This window comes from Aspergillus fischeri, genomic scaffold, assembly GCF_000149645.3.
Source record: "Aspergillus fischeri NRRL 181 1099437636262 genomic scaffold, whole genome shotgun sequence".
In the NCBI taxonomy this organism is placed as follows: Eukaryota; Fungi; Ascomycota; class Eurotiomycetes; order Eurotiales; family Aspergillaceae; genus Aspergillus; species Aspergillus fischeri.
Genome location: NW_001509764.1, coordinates 1346651 through 1366507, shown reverse-complemented (window position 1 = coordinate 1366507; position 19857 = coordinate 1346651). Strand labels below are relative to the sequence as shown.

Genomic DNA, 19857 nt, shown 5'->3' with positions numbered 1-19857 from the left:
TACCCTTTTACTTCTTTGTGTTTGACTGTTTGACAAACTTTCGTCTTTGTGTGGGCTTTTTCTGCCCCCTTGGCGCTAAAAGTGTCACTCAGGGCTTTCGACGTCATTGACAGGCAGGATTCGGTGAGCAACTCTAAAGACACTCTACAAACTAGACACCAGACTACTACTCCATAGAGTGCTGCAGTTGTTGAAGTAAGGTTGTTGTCTTATTGACTTTATTACCATTGCTTTTCGGAATTGGGATAACTATGCTTGATATATAGCTTTAATTTACAACGGAAAAGGTTGGCTGCCGATATATATGGGTAGATTGTGATGTAATCCCTGAAAGACCAACCGACAAAGTATTACAAAACAAAGTGCTTCCAGCACAAGATTTCATCAAGAAAAGACCAAAACATCTCCATGATCCATTTATTACACAAGATAGAAGTGTGTACTCACATTCCGACTGAATGGTGATATTTGTCACTCGTGACGCAGCCAGCATATTTGAGCTGCGGATCAGCGATACATCAAGTGTAAGGCATATATGCCTCCTCGCCCAGGAAGACACGCAAAGGGCGGAAGCGACGTAATGAGCAGAGGTTGTGCTATGGGGAGAAAAGGGAATTTGGTCATCGCCGACTGCTTCTCGTCTTCTTTCTCTATCAAACCTCGCACCAAAACGCCCGCAAGCATCAATCAGCCAAAGAGAGAGACCACATACCACTCCAACCGAAAGCTAGGAAAAAGATTCTGAATTTGGAACTGGCAACTTGGAATTTGGAACTGCGGATGCTGCTAGTAACCTCTTTTCTTCTGCACTATACTTTGCTCAAAAGGATTGCCTCAAAGTCTCATTTTCTGACCCCACCATCCAATTGTGATGTAAACATATACGGTCAATAGTCTTACAAGGCGGAGAAGACAAACAGCTGTTCCGACAGTATTAGCACCCTTGCAAATTCACAAGAACGATAACAGGAGGGGAAAAGTAGAGTAAGGATACGCACGTTATTAGTAGCAGCAATGGCAATGCTGTCCTCATAAGGATGCCAGCTCATGTGCAGAATCTTCTTGTTGAAATCGATCTGATCCGCATCGGTCTCCTTCTTCATCCGACTGCCAGGACCGGCAGGACTACCGGCCCTGGACCCATTCTTCTTGCCGTTCTTATTCATAGGTGTCGGCACACCGACCTTCTTGGCCTTGAAGGCGGACTTGTCTGCTTGCAGTACGATCTCCGTTTCCTTGCTAGGGTCCGTGGGGTAGATCATAAAGTTGTTGTTATAACTACCAGTCATAACGTTCTCCGCATCACCCGAGAAGACCACCTCAAACTTATCGAAGATGCTGTCGTTCTCGTACGTGTCACACAAACGTGGCCGTAGATGCTCGTGGATCGGAATGGTCTTCACCGGTTGCCTCTCCATGTTGACATCCCAGATCTTGACTGTGAGGTAGTCTCTTGACACAATGTATCGGCCGTCGTGCGAGAAACGGACGTCCGAGATAGATGAGATGATTTCAGAGAAAAAGGAGCGAGACGAGGCATCTTCCTCTTGTTCGAAGACTGTCATGGAAAGTAGGTCAGTCAAGGGGTTTTCACGGATTTCATAGCGAGCATGCACCACATACGTTTTGAATGCTCATCGCACAACGCTCGCTGCCGCATGTCGGCGAGCTTGATTGTGCCTTTCGAGCTGGCGTACATGAACCAATTGCAGCTAGTGGGATGGAACTCAGCAGCGGTGATGACCTCTGTCAGCTCTTCCATGTTTGCAGGTTTGATATCGACAATGTTGAAGCTCTGGTCTTGGATGTTAAGGTTCCACAGGTTGATCCGAAGATCGTCGCTGCTGATGAAAGTCTCCCCATCGCTGTTCACAGAGATGCTGTTGATGTGATATGCGTGTGCATTTGCATATGTCCTCCGAGGGACAGCTGCAACGACCGTATCATGATGTGTCATCCGTGGAAGCTTCAAAGCTGATGCATCCTTGAAGGACAAACGGGGCGCGCGCGGCGCCCCTCCACCACCAACAGCACCCGCGGGTGTAAGCTCGTTCGATAAGTTGTTCTCCGCTACCACCTTCAGCGACTTGTCAAACACCTTCCACAGTTTTATCGTTTTGTCATTCGTTGAAAGGAGGAAATGGGAAGCGTTTTGTCGTCTACACCACTTTATCTTGTTGATCTTCTCTTCGATCTCTAGTGATTTTAGGTAATCGAATTCCGGCTCGTGCGACTGAAACTCGGTGTGGAACTTATATTCGCAGGTTTTTTTCTGGTTGACTCATTAGAACCTTGTGCATCGCTGTGGAAAGAAAAGGTTGTCGCTACCGTCTCGTTCCGCTCAAACAGCACTACCCTCCCGCCCTTGTCTCCCGTGGCCAGATAGTTACCAGTGTGGTCGAACTCGACGGTCGAGATGATATCCGCTGTGACATTGTCAGGATTCGGTTGTTCATTCCATTGCGCTCCAGACTTTAGTCGTGATCGATTACCTGTGGCAATCGGGTGCACGACATAAGACGCTTATCATACCTTCTGTGATATCTTCCACATCGCCTTTGTCACCAAAGCATCTATTTCAAAATAGTCAGTGACTTGCTCTGCGAAACGAACGCATGAGCCTAGGTGGAACACGAGGACATCGGCAGAACCCATCCTTCCAGTCCAGATGCCCATTCTTGAGCACCATTGGACATGAAGGAAACAATCGTTGATTGATTGACGCAGCTTAGACCACGGAACCCACTCTGACGGAAAGATCTATGCGCTGGGGACTCACTGTGTGAACTTCCAGGTAGGTGTACCTGGCTCCCGGTCTACCATTTTCCTTCAGATACCACCCTTGACTAGGGTAGTTTAGCGGATCCGAGATAAAAGAGATCTATAATCCTGGGCTCAGGAACTTGATAACGATTCTCGATGGGAACGTGACAGATGGGATCCGACGTTGGGGTTCAGGAAAGGATGGGTTCTATTTTGCTCTTGTTGTTTCGGCCAGGAATGATAGCGGCTATGACGACCAGGTCCGATGGAGAAGCGAGCCTCGAGTGGGGAAATCAATGAGAGCGAGACGGGTTTAGACTGGTTCTATCAGTAGATATAAAAGAGCGAGAGGAGGAAAGTGCGGGAGGATTGCGACGTCAGACAGGATTCAGTAAGGCAGAGAGACCTTTGTTCGTATGTAGGTGATTTTTTGCAGGCTGAAGACGACAAATGATTGACAGCCTGGGCTGATTGAGGTCCGGAAGAGGGGTGAGTGGAGTAAAAAATTCGGTGTATTAGATGCAGTCAGCCCTTTTTTGCCTCGTTTTAATTGAATATCTGAGGAAGAGATGAAGAGGAGAGGATATCAAAAATAGCAAGCAACAACAGACGAGAGAGTCTGTTGGAGAAGCTTGGGAAGCAAGAAAGCCGGTGAGTGGGAGGGGAAGAGTTAGGTTAGGTTAGGTAGAACGATTAGGTCAGTTCCGACAGAGAGAGGAAGAGAGAGACACGACAGTAGGAGTACCTTAGTCAAGGTGTTGAGGTGAGGCGGTGGTGGAGACGCGGGCAAACTGCTAGTCTTCAGCAACGCAGAGACGCCCAACTACGCTGACATCAACCACTTGGTCGTTGTAACTCTCTGTATCTTTTCTTTTGTTTTTGTCTGGACCATGGCTGGATTCGATACTCATGGTCGCAGACATTCAACCTAGCCTCATTTCTAATCTTATTTTCAGGAACAGCTTTCATTGCTGAAGCTCTAAAAAGAGCTTGTCTGTTTCTTCCTAACATCATAAACCCTTGTGGTCCAGCCCACATGGCAATTCAATGATCCCCATATGGCGATTTTGAATCTCAGCCTAATTAGACCATTTAAAGGCGACTGTCATTGCCAAAGGCCATACTAGCACAAACTCGTCTTTACAAATGTCATTGTCGTATATTCATTACTCACTTCGAGACTGCTAACCTTCCAGTCTTCATGAAATGATGGCCTGAGGCTCGTCACATGTCTTCCTGTACATTCCGACTCCATTAAGCCGAATAATGACACTGCGTGCCGAAGGTTCGAAACATAGGCGATCGATCGTCATCACTGTTACTCCTCTGCTTGACAATCATCTGTTGATATTCTTTGCTCAACTGATTTCCCTTTAACTAGGATTTTATTTCCGTCGTGCGTCCGCCAGCAACCCCTTGAATGTGCACGGAGTGTCGCACAGATAATCCCCGCCATTGACCATGTCCGACAACAGCGCGAAGCGGGGCACTGGCGAGAAATCCCCCAACGACCCCAGAAAACAGGCCGACTCTCGCAAGAGTGACCCAGAGAGCCAAAACCCTCCGTCTCTTGCCAATCGCATCCAGAATTCCGCAGCGGGTCTGGCAAGGAGTGCTTTTAATGCAGCTGGCTCATCCGCAGGCGCAGCGCAGGTGTTGGGAAGCGGCAGCAAAGCCGGACCATCGTCCTCGGCATCGTCCTCCGCCCTAGCAGCAGCAGAACAGTACAGAGAGACCGCGACCCCTACTTCGTCGAATCGAGCTTCGACCAATCACCCTGCAGCGTCATTCCGGTCATCGTCGGCAGGTCAACAGGGTGCATTCGAGCTCCCACCCCTCACCGAGGATGAATTCCAGCGCACATACGACGAAAGCCAAGTACACAGCAGCATTGACTTTCCTCCTTCAACAGAAACAGAAACAGACACAGGAAAAGGGAAAGGCAAAGCAAGCAAAACACTCTCTGACTTCTCAAATATCGAGCCCTCGTCCTCATCCTCGGGTCTGAACAATCTGAACACCGCTTGGCAAAACACCCTCCCCACGACCGCTACCCCTCTCCCATCCGACGGCGAAGCAGTCGTCTCCCTCCTCTCAGATGCGTCCTTCGACCCCGAGTTCCCCTCCACCGCCGAGGAGCCTTTTGAACCCATCGAGACGGAGCTCCTCCCCCCACAACTCACTCCATCGGAGATCAAAATGATCGAGTCCTTCCGCCGCCACGCCGCGCTCGAGACCTCGACGCCGACGCCGGCTACAGAACCGTTGTCGCAGACACACAGACTCACGTCCTTCAGTCTCGTCCCGGACATCGAGTCAGTCCTCGATAGCGTGCCAGCTGCGCAGGCTACGGACGCCACGGCGCTGCGGGATGCCGTTCTGATGGGTCTACCGGGTGCAGCGGAGTGGATCGCTGTCGAGGAGCGATACCATGATGAAGTCTGGGGATACCTGCGCCCGACACTGGAGGCGGCGGCGAAGGAAATGGAGGAGCGTAAGGAGCAGGGCGCTCCCGTGGAGGACGGGCCTGCTGTTAGGCGATTGAAGATGATTTTGAGGCATATGCAGACCTGATATATGTCAGAGGGAGTCTCACCTTGTTCACTGGGAACGCTTGCCTTGCTATTAGGCTTGAATCTTCGTAGTACAATATTTACCGACACTGATGTGTCAATACTCGCACTAATTGGGCGGAATAATGCTCACCAACCGTAAAGGACGCTCTTAGAGATGTACAACTGGAAATGAACCTTGAAGATAGTTGAATTGTATCTTACAGACCAATAAGTTAATCATATAAGCATCAGGTGACATCATCCCTGCATCTCATCACAAAAGAATATAGTACGAAGTAACAGGACGTCAAACAAGATCAAAAGGGGTATGTATCAGAAGTTCAGAACGGTCGCGGCATGGGTTTTGTCTTTCCCTGTACTCAAATAATATGTCTCACGTCCACCTCTATATCGCACGCACTTAGAATTCCAGGCTGGGGGTCTGGCCCTTGACCCGACCGATGACGATCTGGGCCGCGTACTTGGGGATGACTTCATCGTCATGGAGCATAGCGAATTCTGGGGAGAGTTGTTAGCAGGGGCGTCCGATGGTTAGAGGATAGAGATGACATACCTTCCGTTGCATCACGACCCATGAAGTTGTACAGGGCGTTGGCACCACCGGGGTGCTCGTCAAGCCAGTTGGTCACGTCCAGGACAACACCTTTGACAACGATCCAGAGGTCATCCTTCTTGTTGTGCTTGGAAACCTCCTCCATGGTGTACTCCTTCTCGGGAATCTTGAAGTTGGAGATGTCATTGGGCTTCGAGGCCTCGGCAGCGGGGGCGGGGGCGCCCTGACCGCCAGTCTGGACAGCCTCAGGGGAAGCAGTCACCTGAGCACCGCCAGCGCCGCTAGCAGCAGCACCGTTCCACTCGACGGAGATCTTGCCGGGAGTGGAAGGATCGATGTGCAAAGAGATTTGGCCCAGACGCTGTTGGGCGGTGGTGGAGCCGGAGGTCAGCTTCTTGAACAGGTACTGGCTGGCACTATCACCAGCAACACGACCGTAGACAACGCAGCCCAGCAGAGAAGAACCACCAAGACGGTTGGCACCGTGGACACCACCCGCAAGTTCACCGCAAGCGTAGAGACCATCGAAAGGCTTCTTCTCGGAGTTGAGGACCTGAGCGTGCTCGTTGATCTCGATACCACCCATGGTGAAGTGCAACACGGGCTCCATGAGGGCGACATGGAATTCATCGTTGATGTCAAAGGGCATGTTGTGGAAGAAGCGCTTGCCCCAGGGGTCCTTCTTCTTGCCCTCAGCGATGAGGTTGTAATCATCGAAAGTCTTCTTGAGAGCAGCCTCGCCACAGCCGATCTCCTTGGCTAACTCCTTGCCGGTCATCTTCTTCATCAGACCACGGCCGGAGTAGTGACGGGTGTGGAAGTCCAGAACATTAGAGGCCTTGCTGTTGAGGACCAGGCGGATGGGCCACTTGCCCTTCTCCTTCTCCTTCCACATCTGGCCCGAGACGTAGTCACGGTGGCCGAGCTCGTCAGAGAAGCGCTGTCCGTCCGAGTTGAGCAGGAGACCACCCTCACCACGAAGAGCTTCAGCAGCAAGGAACTTGAACTTAGCGGTGGGATCCTTAGGGTCAACCAGACCGGTAGGGTGCACCTGAACCTTGTCCATGTCAATACCGTTGGCGCCGATAGCCATCAGCATCTTCTGACCATCACCGGTGGCGTGAGTGCCGTTGGTGCTGGACAGGCCAAAGGTGTCGGGGCGGTGTTGTTTCAGGAGAGAGCCGTCGCCGAAGTCGGCAGCGTAACCACCAGTAGCCAGGATGACGACTCCGTCTGCGGTCTTGGTCTGGCCGTTCAGCTCGTAGGTGACACCGGTGACTGTGTCTCCAGACTTGTTGACCTTGGTGACACGAGCCTTCTTGACGATTTGTACGCGTTCAGGCTCCTTCTCGCTGAGCTCTTCTAACCGCTGCATGAGAGCGTACGTAATGGCCATACCGGGGAACTTGGCATCGTGACCACGGTGTGTGCGGGGCTGGGAGTGACCACTTCACGGAATTAGCACATGAACAAGTAAAGAAATCGCAGAGATGGCAAATGCAAGACAATTATTTTACTTACCCAAGACGAGAAACAAGAGTGAGGTCGAGGTTGAAAACATCCTGTAGCCATTCGACCGCAGCAGCGGACTTGTATGTGAGGACCTTGATCAGCTCGGGACGAGCCTTGTCTCTGGCGGATTTAAGGGTATCTTCGTAGAAAGTCTTGACGCTGTCCTGAATGCCCAATTCGACCTGCGTGCGGGTGAGGGCACCGTTGATACCGGAAGTAGCCTTGGTGGAGTTGCCACCGAAGAAAGCTGATTAAATTAGCCTCTTGTAACGGAATTTGCGATGTTGAACACGAATTCGAAGGAACACTCACCCTGCTTGTCAAGAACGAGGACATTGCCTCCGTTCAGGTAGACGGTGTGGGCGGCACTCAGACCGGACACTGAGAGACGAGACAATGGTCAGCAAGAAAGCCCGGGCCAAATCTAATAATGCGGGGAAAGCTATCACTCACATCCACCACCAACGACGATGACTCTGGGAGGAGTGGCCATCTTTATGTAAACAAGAAAAATGTAGGGAATAAAAAACAACAAGAAGAAGGTTAAGGATGGGGAAAGGGGAAATCAGAAGATGGGGAAAGAGAACTTAAAGTATGAAGGGGAGAAAGGCGCTGGAAGGAAGTGGCAGGATCCGGGGGAGAGACGATTCAGAAGCCGACAGCATATTGGCTGTTATTCGGCCGAGGCACAGACTGTATGGTAACTGCGGATACAGTGGGCCTGCACTCTTGGAATCCGACCGAGGAGACGCTTGGTAGTTTGGTCGCGATGGATATGAGAATGGGTCTCTTCAAGAGTAATGTTCAATTCGATGATTCTGGTTTGTCAATTATATTGGCAGAAGTGGATATCTATTGAATTGACATTGACATCTCTATCATGAACAGCTGAGGGTATCTAGATACAGCTCGAAAACATACAGAAGAACTGGATTCAATACTCAACAGATAGTCCTCCTCATCCCTGTCAATGTCCATCACATGCGAGAGAAAACCAGGTACTCTACAAAGTAATCTATGCCTCATTTATTGGCATTGGGTTAGGGGAAAATGCCATGTAATCATCACCCACAGTCACCAGGACCAGGTGCTGTTTCTCCGCATCAGCCTACCCCAGGGGATTTTCACATGCTCTTCAAGAACCCAAGTCAGCTGTCGTCATGTCTTTGGTCTCTCCATTCATGGACGGAGGAGACACGTTTAAAGTACTTGCTAAGAGGTCTAGCCTGATACAGCGCTTGATAATTGGAGCTATGTAAATGGTCAGGTGCGATAACTCGACTTCTTCCACCAACGGGTACCTTAGAGAGGAACGTGAAGAACAAGATCTGAGCTGAGGAGATTCAGGACAAAGAGTAATACACCTTGCTTTTCACTAGTATCATTCTACTGCTGCTGCGCTCATCATGCCATATCCTTGAAGATTGTCACACCAGTATGTCCGCTACTTCAACCATGCAAGAGGCAGCATCAGCCAAATGACGGCAGAGCAAAGCTCACTTTGTACCTCGGACCGAGAATGTACCTCTCCAATATGGTATGATATCAGCTCATTAACCCAAGCTTTGGCCCATTCAATTCATATACATTCCATCTGCTCACCATCCCATCAACCTTATCTTGAAAAATAAACAATAATCATTTCCCCACGATATCGAGCTCAATACTTCTACGCTCATACACATTCCCCCATCCGGGGTACTGATAGTACGCGTCGGCAATTGATCACGTGCATTTTCTCGGCAATTTCCTTTCCCTTTACGGCAAGCAATGACCTCATACTGGCGACCATCAATAGCCGGCCAGAAAATCTGACATAATCATGCCGCCTATTGAAGTTACTTGTTTTGGGTATTCAACAGCCGATCTACTGCATCTGAGATTTGTGAGAACAAGACGTAGAACTGGGCACTTGGATGCCTTAGCAGCTTAATTCTCTGTCTATTATATCGTCTATCTATCATGATGAGCATAAGTATTGATGCGATTTTGTGATATGTGGCGACTTGTCGAAAACGGTACTTGTCGATATGATCTCGGTGTTACTTCTCCCGAGCCACTAAGTTAGGATTGTGGAAGGGCAGGACGGCCTCGGGAAACTTTGGCCGGGTTCGACACTTGCGACAGCTTGTTCGGATATCAAACAATAGAATTCGGTTTGCAAGGATTGTAGCTCTATTCGGCCGATAAACCTGAAGTGGGTATGCAGGCAGAGCTGTACTTGCAGATCCCGGTTGCCGTTCGGTCATGTATATGATTTACGCCAGTAGATTACCGCGAAGTACATTTTGATGATAGCTCAAGCGTCAAGACGAAACCTAGATTCCAGACCTAGATGGTATCCTCATACAAAGCAGGCGCGCACATCATATCATCAATCCATCCATGTCACGCTCTTGGTGACAAGGAACTCTTCCAGTCCCTGAGTAGCGTTAAATCGGCCCCATCCACTGTTCTTCACACCGCCGTGTGGTAGGACAGGTTCGTCATGAATAGTCATACTGTTGATGTGTACAGCACTGCAATCTGTCAGTATTGTAGAGGGACTGACATGATACCAAAAATACTGACCCAGATTGTATCTTCTTGGCAATCGCCAACCCCTTCCTCAAATCCTTGGTGAAGACGGCCGCGGACAATCCGTAGCCACTGCTGTTGGCGATGCGGATGGCTTCCTCGTCGCTGTTGACCACCATGCATGCTGCCAGCGAGGCAAAGGCTTCTTCCTGCCATACCTCCATGTCTTCTTTCACGCCACCAAGAAGTACCGGTGCCATGCGCACACCTGATTCTCCCACTATCTTGTCGAGTGACCCGTGGATGAGGTGAGCTCCTGATTCGAGAGCCCTGTCGATCATGCCCTCCACCCGCGTCTTAGAGGCAACGTTGACCAATGTGGGAGGCGGCGCAGAAGGGTCGAGATTCGATCCGAGGGCTTTCTTCAACGCATCCATGAACGCCGGCGCAATGGACGAGTGAATGAGAATTCTGTCAGTAGACATGCAAATTTGGCCAGACTAAAGCAGAGTTAGCTTATGTGTGCAAAGCGTATGAGGTAGCCGTGAGGTTTATACGTTTAAGAAAGCGCCCGCCAGAACCGCCTTGACAGCGGTCTCAATGTTAGCATCTTCGCAGACAATAGCGCTATTCTTTCCTCCCAGTTCCATCAAACAGGGTTTCAGGTTCTGGCCACATGCGCGAGCAATCTTGCGCCCCACGGCCGTGCTACCAGTGAAGTTGACCTTTCGCACGGCCGGGTGCTCGATCATAGCATTGACAACTTCAGGAGCGTCTTGAGGACGGCATGATATGAGGTTGAAGCAGCCCGCAGGCAGGCCAGCATCTGCAAACGCACGCGCGATTGCCCAGTATGAACACGGGGAGAGTTCAGAGGATTTCAGAACGGTGGTGTTACCGGCCGCGAGCGCGCAAGCCGCGGATCGAATGCCGAATACATACGGCGCGTTCCTTTGTCGCGGAAGACTGTTAGCACCGTCTCGAAATATAGCCATCACAGACTATCAGCGCCTCATGGTACTGTATGCTAACCCACCATGGAACAATTCCCAGAATCACACCCATTGGCTCCTTATAAATGATTGCACTCTGACCCTCCTCCTCAACAACCGGCACGCTTCCGCAAATAGAAGTGATGCGCCCAGCAATTTCCCTCAGCATGCGAATACCTAGCGGGACGATGAAGAACTGCGATGCGCCGACATCAGCTCCCATCTCGGTGCGCATGTACTCGGCGTTCTGGACCAGGCGACTCTCCAATATATCCGCGGCCTTGAGCAGGATGTCTCTGCGAACGGTCGGTTTGGTCTGCGACCATGCTGGGAATGCGGCCTCGGCGGCTTCGACCGCGCGTACTGCATCTTGGGGGGTGGCACTGGCTGTAGCCCAGCAGGGTTTGTTGGTGTAGGGGCTGATCACGTCAAATGTTGTAGGGGTGACTTCCTCCTTGCCGTTGATAATCAATGGAATCACGGAGGGAGGGGCAGGTGCGCTGCTTGCACTGTTTGAGGCCATTTTCTGGGATAGTGAAATCGTCAGATCTTAGCGAAGAGAACTGTTCCTGGGTCGATAGAGCGATTGACGATGATGAACATAACTTCTCAACTTGGGATATAATTGAATGAGTATGAGGCAAGCCGAGTGAGGGGAAGGGGACTGAATATCGAAGAAAGTAGCACATAACTAAACCAATAATATTATCAGATTATGACAGTCTACTTTACGCTAAAAGCTACTCCAACTCGGCTATTATTCATGGCTCTTGAATATCTTCCTCTTTTGTTCACAAATAATGTCGAACATCAAATCACTGTAGATCTCAGTGTCCCACTCCGATGCCACTAGATATCCTTACCTTATTAATTGAAAAGAGGCCACGTTCTACTGTAGATACTTGTAGGTAAAATGGCAATAAAGAATGGTCTTCACTAATCATATCTGTGCCTGCATATTATTCATATCATTCCATAAGAAAAAAACATGTGGTAAACACGTGCTGGAGCTCGAGCACGATCAACTCTCCAATGTTGCTTTTTACCCTGTCTCCCACATGGAGGTTTTTAACAGTAGCCAGAAAATTAGCGATAGTCGAGCCCAGCACTGAGGAACAGTTGGCGTCTCACACATGGCAAGTAATTATGCTTTAATAATGGCCGATAAAAAGATCTTCTAGACTATTGAATCTTGAGGGATATGTTTTAGAGACTCAGAGAGCAAATCCATCAACCAAGCATCAGCCCCAGCCGGGCTTCTCTTTCTTTCTCTTGCTCCTTCGACTCGATTAACTCACAATCAACCTTCTAGAGTATTGTGGGCGTCGATCTTGCCGGACAATCCATGGTTCTGAGCAAATGACGGGCTCCAAAACCTGAGTAGTTCGGCCCCATTACCCACACCGAATGGGGGGATGGCGTACGTCGTTCGCCGACTGCCAGGGAGCGATCCGCTATACATCTTGTTCTGTTCACTCAAACATGAGCTGCATGGTCCCAAGCGAATGAGGACCGTGAACAGTGCCAAGGTTCAATAGATGTCCCGCTTAGTGGAGCCGAGCACTTGAGGCATTCAGAGAAGAGTCGAAGCCTCTTCGCTCTCGTGGATCGTGATGAGAGCCGAGAATGGAAACAAGTTAACAACATGAGAATATCGACCAATCATGAGCATGAGATCATTTCGTGATGGGGGGCAGAGAGGACAATGGATGTCAGCGGTCGTTGACTCGCAAAGTTGAAGTCGACAGCGCTTTTTCCAGATGAAGAGATGATTGTCTTATCGACAGGCGACATGAGATCAGATGGGCCTGACTGCGACATCGGTATTTGCTAAGTTCTTGAACGGTTCGGTGGATAACATAATAAGAGACTATTGATTTTTCTTTCTTTCTCCCCTCCCGGATTGCAGATTATCAGCTTCACGTGTGGGATCAATTTGCTCAAGGCCAAACCCAGCTGAGTTTTATTCCCGGACAGGAGCAAGTGGAACTGTTTTAGGAAGGACGACGCCTTCCTCCCAAAGCAGCAGCATCTTATCATCCGATGTGCTAAAATCACACAGCGGGGTGTGATGTCGGAATTCAATGATCCGACTGACCTAGCCAGAAGCATCCATGAGATGACTGTGCAATCTCCAGCTGTCCAGCATCATTCTGATGTCGACCAATGGCAATTTTGCGGGAAGGGGCAGAGTCTGACATGCATGCCAATTTTATAGATCCTGGCGTGATGAACATCGCTCTTTCGGCATTTCATTTCCACAGCTCGACAACAAGGTCCATCATTTCCCTTGAGGATACATTATTCGAGAATGAGAAGCATATCTACGAAGTGATAGGGTTACATTCGGACTGCCGGATGGCTGTTCTGAATCCTGGATGGATTTTCTACTCGCTTGTTGATCTTCCTACCCCATGCAGCTGTGGAGCCAGTATTTTCCACTGCCACGAGGGTGCCTGGTTTCCGACTTCTTAGTCTTGATGAGAGGGGCCATTTAACTGACCTTCCAAATCAGTAATTCACCGATTCCCAGGAAATGTGACTCTGTCACAGGCCACGCCTTGCTCATCCCCACTGCTGAGCTTCTGTCCAGCCCAGTCACAACCGTGCATGCACCATGAGGGTTGAAATATGCTCTGATCTAGTGATTTGATTGCCTTAGACTGGCGCATCTACTTGGTTTGCTACAGAATATTGGACCACATTTGCTGTGTGTGCTCGTCTATGGCCAGTGGATCGTCGTTGCAAATCACTAACAGCCACACAGATCAGGAAAGAGTTGTTGCTGCAGTATCTTGTTGGTCCCTGAAGATCCATCTGCACACCTCTGCTCCATTCACTTATCCAGTAATACTGCAAGTGCCAATATGAGATAACCTACATAAAACATGGTGCTTTGTCTCCTCCCCGGTTATTTTGTTCCTTTTCCTTCCTAAGATTCCATCTTCCTCCAGCCTGCAACAGTGATATACGACTGCTGTCTGTCCTGGAGTTATATACCGTCTCACTGAACTCCCCCTTTTTTGTCACTCCTTTTTTATAGTGTGCCTTGCTTGATAGACTTGCATGTTTGCATAACGCAACTTGGATATCCGCCCTGACTACGGTCGTCCATTCCTTGAAATCGCATACCCCACATCCATCTTGACCCTACTGAAATTATCATTCCTTACCGGTTACCGTACTCAATTCAAAATGGCGATCACTTCTAGAGGGAAGAGTATGATTGCCATTGTGTCGGTACTAGTCGGCCTTTCGGTGCTCGCCGTCATCCTCCGTGTCTTTGCGAGGATCAAACGAAGAGTCAAACTTGGAGTAGATGACTACTTATGCTTCTTATCTATTGTCATGTTGATTGCCATGGAGATTGAATTGATTCTCTGTAAGTCCCATCGCGCCCAGCGCTTCAAACCAGTTGCTGACCATGTGACAGGGGTTGCCATTGGAGGCAATGGGCAGCATCAAGCAGACTTGGACATGGAAACGATGATGAACTTTGGCAAGGTCAGTAACACAATTTAACTTGTCACCTCCTTCCAGCTGTCTTGCTGAGTCTTGCCGGTTAGATCTTCTTGTCGAATCAGTTCACCTACTTCATACTATGTCCTGCTATCAAGATCTCCATCATATGCTTCTATCGTCGGCTATTCAACACAAAAAGTTTCCAACTAGTGACATTCGCTCTCAATATCCTCATCGCCAGCTGGGGAGCAGGTATTTTCCTCGCTTGTGCCGCACAGTGCCGTCCTCTCAGAGCGTACTGGGACAAAAGCATCGACGGTCACTGTTTTGACGGGAACGAGTTCTTCATCGTCAACCAGGCCTTCAACGTCATCATGGATTTCGTCATATTGGCCTTGCCAATTCCCATGATCTGGGGGCTACAAAGAGCATGGCAGGACAAGCTCGCTTTGAATGGCGTATTCGCCCTAGGTGCCTTTGTCTGCTTCGCTAGTATCTACCGGATCGTCGTGCTCTTCTGGATCAAAACATCCGATACGACCTTTACTGTCTACCAGGCCACGCTTTGGACGCATATCGAGCCGTCCATCGGGCTTATCTGCTCTTGCCTCCCCATCATCCGCGGGCTCTTTCCGAAACTCAAGCTGTCCGGTAGCCGCAAGACTACGGCTCCTTACTACATCAAAACCGACTACACTGGCTCTCACCTCGCCACTCTGTCAAGCCCAAAGTCTCCTGCGTCCGCTTACTTTAAGATGGAGGAAGGTCTCATGTCCCGAGCCACTACCGATACCGAGGTCCCGCCGGACGATTACCTCAGTCCTAAGGACATTGCAGTTCGAACGGACATCAAGATCAGTCAGGACGCTGCATCTCTCAGATCACAAACTTGATCGCTTACCTGATGTTCTACACCGACATATACGCAGCAAAGGAGAGTAATTAGCTCCTTCTGAAAGGACCCAGTTCTCCCGTCCTGTCCAATGTCGACAAACTAGGAGACCTTTCTCCAGTGTTTCGCCGGACTGTGACACCCAGAACTATTAAGTCCACTTCTCCAGATGGCGAGAAATCAAAAAGCCTCGTCCCTATCCATCCCAGCCCCCGGTCCGGGCCCTCGATTCGTGAAGTTTGTTGGCCTTGACTCGGTCGGAACCAAATATTGCCCTGACGCTGAAGGTTCACCTCCAGCCAGTATGATTCTTATACCCAAATGGGAACACTCCTTCGCTTGACGGTAATCTAGAAGTAGATAAACCCATCTGTCTGTCACTCATTATATCATCGACATTGGTTATTATCACGTCTCCCTACCGTCCTCCATTGTCATGTATCTTGATATCCGCTAGTCCCTCGGTTTGAGCGGACCGATGACCTTCGTTTACCCAATTGTGATGCATAGCAAACCTATAACTGTCTAATACATGATATATTAAGCCTAATGAATCGGATTCACTGAATATATTTCAATAGAAGAGTAGATAATACTGCTCGGGTTCATTGGCCGTCAAGTTGCTCCAGTTATAGCGCTCTATTGCACCATCTGTCCCACAGCAAACTCCTAAACACCATTAGCCACAGGTCGTCTACCAGACTGAATGAGCACATACCGGAAATGCATCTGTAATACTAGCTGCAACCCGTTCCACATCTTCCGCAAGACCCTGCACCCCCGCATCCCACTGCCGGATATGTCGTCCCGTTGCAGTGGCCGACCCGCCCTCGCTCGAGTCAAAGTAAATCACACCGGCGATTTGGTCAATGCTACCGTTCAATCGACCCTGCTCGACCATCCGCGCCGCGTAGGCCTCAGCCTTTTCGCCCGCCGTCATGTCTCCGCTCTCCTTGAGACCCAGGATCGCACCCAGTGCGTCCGTCGTGATGTTCTCGTAAAGCTTACTGGCGGCAACGAGGTTATGTTCGACGACAGCCTTGTCAAGCACTGTGGTGCCGTCCGCCGTTCGAGCCAATTGGTGTGGAGCTAGTCGTTCAGAAAAGGCAGCAATCTCAGCTGGATCCAGGAGTCTATCCAGGAACATCTTTTCAAGAATCCCGAACTCCTCAACGGAAGTCGCACGGTCGTCCTTGTACAGCGTAGCGAGGATGCGAGAGCGTTGCGGTCCCGCTGGGGCAAGGACCGCACACCGGATCGCAGCAGCAAGCGCCTGTAGCCGATCGCTCTCGTCCACGCCACCGGCCAAACTGACGTTGAAGTATTCCTGGCTCGCATCCAGGAACCGCCGTCGCGCATCGAGGATCCGGGCCTGCGATAGCTTGAAATGGAGCTTCAGCTCGTGGTCCTCGATCTTGCTAGGTAGGTTCTTGATTTTGTTCAGGAACCCCTCTGCGCTGGTCGTATCGTCCTCCTCTAGGTATAGTCGTACAATTCGTATCCATAGCCGCACCTTGGCAGCGTCCGAGACGAGTCTCTGCGAGCTGTCGATGTGGATGCCCTGCAGTGCCCGTGCGGCGGCCGCGTACTCCTCCTGGGACTCGTATGCGTCCGCGAGAATCTCGCGAATCTGGGAGTCTTGCTCCTCGACAGATGAAGACCGAGATTGGAGCAGTGTCACTGCATGCTGGCCGACTTTGATCTGCGTTTCGGATGTGAGTTTCTGAAGGACGGCGATAAAGGAGTCGAGGAGCGGTCGCGCCGCTACGATGCTGATTTCTTCGCTGAGTACCGAGTCAAGATAGTAGATGAGGTCTTGGCCAAGCTCATGCTCGGATGATGTGGATGTGATCTCGGAGAGAAGGCTGTTGTACTGCTGGAGCTTGGTCTGTGGGTTGGTGGACGACTCAATCTCCGCGAGTGCGGAGGCGATCCTCTGAGATGCCATAAGGGAGTGTGTTTTCTGATGGAACGAAGTGCAAGCCTAATCTAGCCAATTAGTTGATTCAATAGCCGTACAATAGCGAGCAGATGCGAGAAGAAGAGCGCTTGATGGGTTGAAAGTGACGCTTGGCAAAGAGCGGAGGAGTTGGAGCTCCGCTTATCGATAAGGCTGGTTGTGCTGGGGACATAGAACAATACAACATGTGGAGAGAACAAGGGAATCAGAACCATGCGTAAACGTAGAAGACCCCAAATTTATAGACATACTATGACACTATCTGAGGCAACTCTTCAGATCAAGTTCTACTCTGCAATTCCACATCCTGTCCATGGGGCAGGCTCTTTGAGTGTCTATCTCAGCTTTAGCTCAGTTAACGCCTGTCTGTAACCATGTTCATCTTCTGGCATTCTACAAAATACTGTTGAGTATGTTCTCTTTAGAGGCTCCAAATTGCTGGATTTAAGTCAGACTGACTCATTCGTCTGAATTGAAACCAGGCTCCGGCACACTAATATGCCCTAAGCCGATGTCTTCCCGCTGTGACTCGCTGCAAGATGAAGTATTCGTTGACTCGATGATCAGCGAGATGACACGCTCAGATCTCAAGGCAATCACCGTCCACAGTATATACCAAAAGCCGAATCACACAAACAAGAAAACTCCGAAAATCATTAGAATCGACTTGTGTTTCACTAAGCGGAAGTGTACTCATAACTGGAATCATCTCGCTTTGTGACAGGATAGCAACTAGGTCTTTGAAGCTGACGTGACGGACCGTGGGAGCCTAAAATCCACTCGAGATCAATGTTTCATCAAGAGACGCAGAGGCAGATTGGAAAAGATTGCGACGCCCGAATAATGTATCAGAGGGAGTAGACAGGCGCAGTTCTTGACCTTGGTGGGTAATAACACTGTTCAATCCCTGGCAGCTCAGCCACTGTGCTGAGTGAATTTACATCAGCTAGCCATGATTATCAAGCACTGTAATATATGCAAGCCATGCTACTGCAAAGGACAATCAAATGAAGTTGGATCGGGTGCTTGATTGTTGAACTGTTCATCGAGGGGTTTGTTTTTGTGTCTTTGTGGTCACTGGTCACAATAGCGCCACCGCCTTCGCGGACCCGCTCTTCGGCAGCTTCCTCTGGTCTCAGCGGCTGCATAGCGACAAGCTTCAACATCACGTCACTTGAGACTTCGATCCCATATACAGGCCTTGACACATTCACACATCTCTCACTATACACACGGTCGCATGATTTGATATTGCTCGCTGGAGGATTTTGGGAGTCTCACGCCTTTGCTCGAGGAGGATTCGGCATAATGTTTGCCCAGGTCAAGCCGGACCCAGACGCCCCGACGCCTTACATCAAACCCGACCCCGACAATAAAGACACTGTTCTTGCTGATATCGACGAAGATATTTACGATGATGACGGGGACCTGGACTTTTCAAACGCTGGGCAGAACGTGTGGCTTTCGCGCATCCCGCGATCGCTCTGGGAGCATTGGGCGAGTCTCGATGACGACGAAGAGATACAGATTGGAACGATGAGAATAGAGGGCCCACCGAATGATATTAAACGGGTAAGCTCTTGAGATTTTGAACTTTCTTTCAGTATTTTCTTTTTGTTTGCTGGCCCGGTCGTAACAAGTGCTGTCTGTAGGTCAGTATTCGTCTCAACGAACGAGAAGACAACCGCGATATCCCTAAGGACTACATACTGCAGCGACAGACCATCAACCCGGGAAACGTAACATCCCATGCGACACAAAACACCTATCTATTCACGGAAAAAGACATACCTGGTCATGAAAATCGCATGGTGGTTTTCGGAGAAGCGCGATCGGCATTATACGAAGCCATGAAGCGCGATGCAAGGAAAAAGGAGCGCAGGAAAAAATGGGAACCATACGTGCGGCGAACGGTGCCTAGTACGTTTATATGGTCGGGAGCGAAATACATCCTACTGACACTGCAGCAGAACAAACCGCCCTCGTAGGAGGTGTCAGCGAAGAGTTTAATTGCCTTCCAGTCGAGAACGAGGAATTCCGACGATTGTCGGAAAAGAGAGCTCTCGAAGCACTAAAGCCCAAACGCGAAACTGTGTTCATTGACAAGGTTCCAGGCAAGCTTCTCCAAGCGAGAAATGTGTTGCCTGGAGAGAAGGGCGCCTTTGTGGTGTGTTTTGAATGGATCCAAATGACTTTCCCGACAATTATACTAATGTGGAATGCAGCAAGCTACGAAGCCGGTCAAGGCAAAGGCCCAAGAGAACAAGACCACACGTATGCCGCAGAACGAACTACTGGATCTTATTTACCAGTGCTTCCGCGAATACAAATACTGGCCTTTTAAGACGCTCAAGGCGAGACTCCGACAGCCAGAGGCATATCTCAAGCAGACCCTGGAGATGGTTGCGCATCTGGTCAAGTCCGGCGACTTTGCCATGACCTGGGAACTCAAACCTGAGGCCATGGAAAGCAACTACGCAAATGCACTGTCCTACGGCAATGCGAAGGAGGAGCTTCCTCCTGGAACCGACTACAACTTTGACGACGGTTCCGAAGAAGAGGCCAATGCATCTGGCATGGTTACTGATAACGACGAGATGAAATTTGAGGACGTTGTCTAAGAAGTGAAG

At 49.9% G+C, this 19857-nt stretch overlaps 7 protein-coding genes across 7 annotated transcripts; 3 read left to right on the top strand and 4 right to left on the bottom strand.

Annotated features, from left to right (window-relative positions):
• Positions 1-896: 896 nt before the first annotated feature.
• On the bottom strand, positions 897-2823 carry NFIA_098280 (protein phosphatase 2A regulatory subunit CDC55; the record flags this gene model as incomplete). Its single annotated transcript, XM_001262095.1, has 5 exons — positions 897-1558; positions 1624-2272; positions 2329-2426; positions 2533-2573; positions 2780-2823. 5 exons carry the CDS (start codon positions 2821-2823, stop codon positions 897-899), a joined length of 1494 nt encoding a protein of 497 aa, XP_001262096.1.
• Positions 2824-4224: 1401 nt separating this feature from the next.
• Positions 4225-5337, top strand: NFIA_098270 (uncharacterized protein; the record flags this gene model as incomplete). Its single annotated transcript, XM_001262094.1, has 1 exon — positions 4225-5337. One exon carries the CDS (start codon positions 4225-4227, stop codon positions 5335-5337), a length of 1113 nt encoding a protein of 370 aa, XP_001262095.1.
• A 402-nt stretch (positions 5338-5739) lies between these two features.
• Positions 5740-7897, bottom strand: osm1 (putative fumarate reductase Osm1; the record flags this gene model as incomplete). The annotated part of the gene is made up of 5 exons (XM_001262093.1): positions 5740-5837; positions 5893-7340; positions 7414-7651; positions 7717-7785; positions 7858-7897. The coding sequence occupies 5 exons, from the start codon at positions 7895-7897 to the stop codon at positions 5740-5742; spliced, it is 1893 nt and encodes a 630-aa protein (XP_001262094.1).
• Positions 7898-9778: 1881 nt separating this feature from the next.
• Positions 9779-11436, bottom strand: NFIA_098250 (aldehyde dehydrogenase; the record flags this gene model as incomplete). Its single annotated transcript, XM_001262092.1, has 4 exons — positions 9779-9923; positions 9976-10421; positions 10479-10872; positions 10958-11436. 4 exons carry the CDS (start codon positions 11434-11436, stop codon positions 9779-9781), a joined length of 1464 nt encoding a protein of 487 aa, XP_001262093.1.
• Positions 11437-14108: 2672 nt separating this feature from the next.
• Positions 14109-15268, top strand: NFIA_098240 (uncharacterized protein; the record flags this gene model as incomplete). Its single annotated transcript, XM_001262091.1, has 3 exons — positions 14109-14295; positions 14347-14417; positions 14480-15268. The coding sequence occupies 3 exons, from the start codon at positions 14109-14111 to the stop codon at positions 15266-15268; spliced, it is 1047 nt and encodes a 348-aa protein (XP_001262092.1).
• A 693-nt stretch (positions 15269-15961) lies between these two features.
• On the bottom strand, positions 15962-17215 carry NFIA_098230 (putative COP9 signalosome subunit 4 (CsnD); the record flags this gene model as incomplete). The annotated part of the gene is made up of 1 exon (XM_001262090.1): positions 15962-17215. One exon carries the CDS (start codon positions 17213-17215, stop codon positions 15962-15964), a length of 1254 nt encoding a protein of 417 aa, XP_001262091.1.
• Positions 17216-18535: 1320 nt separating this feature from the next.
• On the top strand, positions 18536-19848 carry NFIA_098220 (transcription factor IIF subunit TFG2; the record flags this gene model as incomplete). The annotated part of the gene is made up of 4 exons (XM_001262089.1): positions 18536-18799; positions 18880-19147; positions 19198-19394; positions 19453-19848. 4 exons carry the CDS (start codon positions 18536-18538, stop codon positions 19846-19848), a joined length of 1125 nt encoding a protein of 374 aa, XP_001262090.1.
• Positions 19849-19857: the final 9 nt, after the last annotated feature.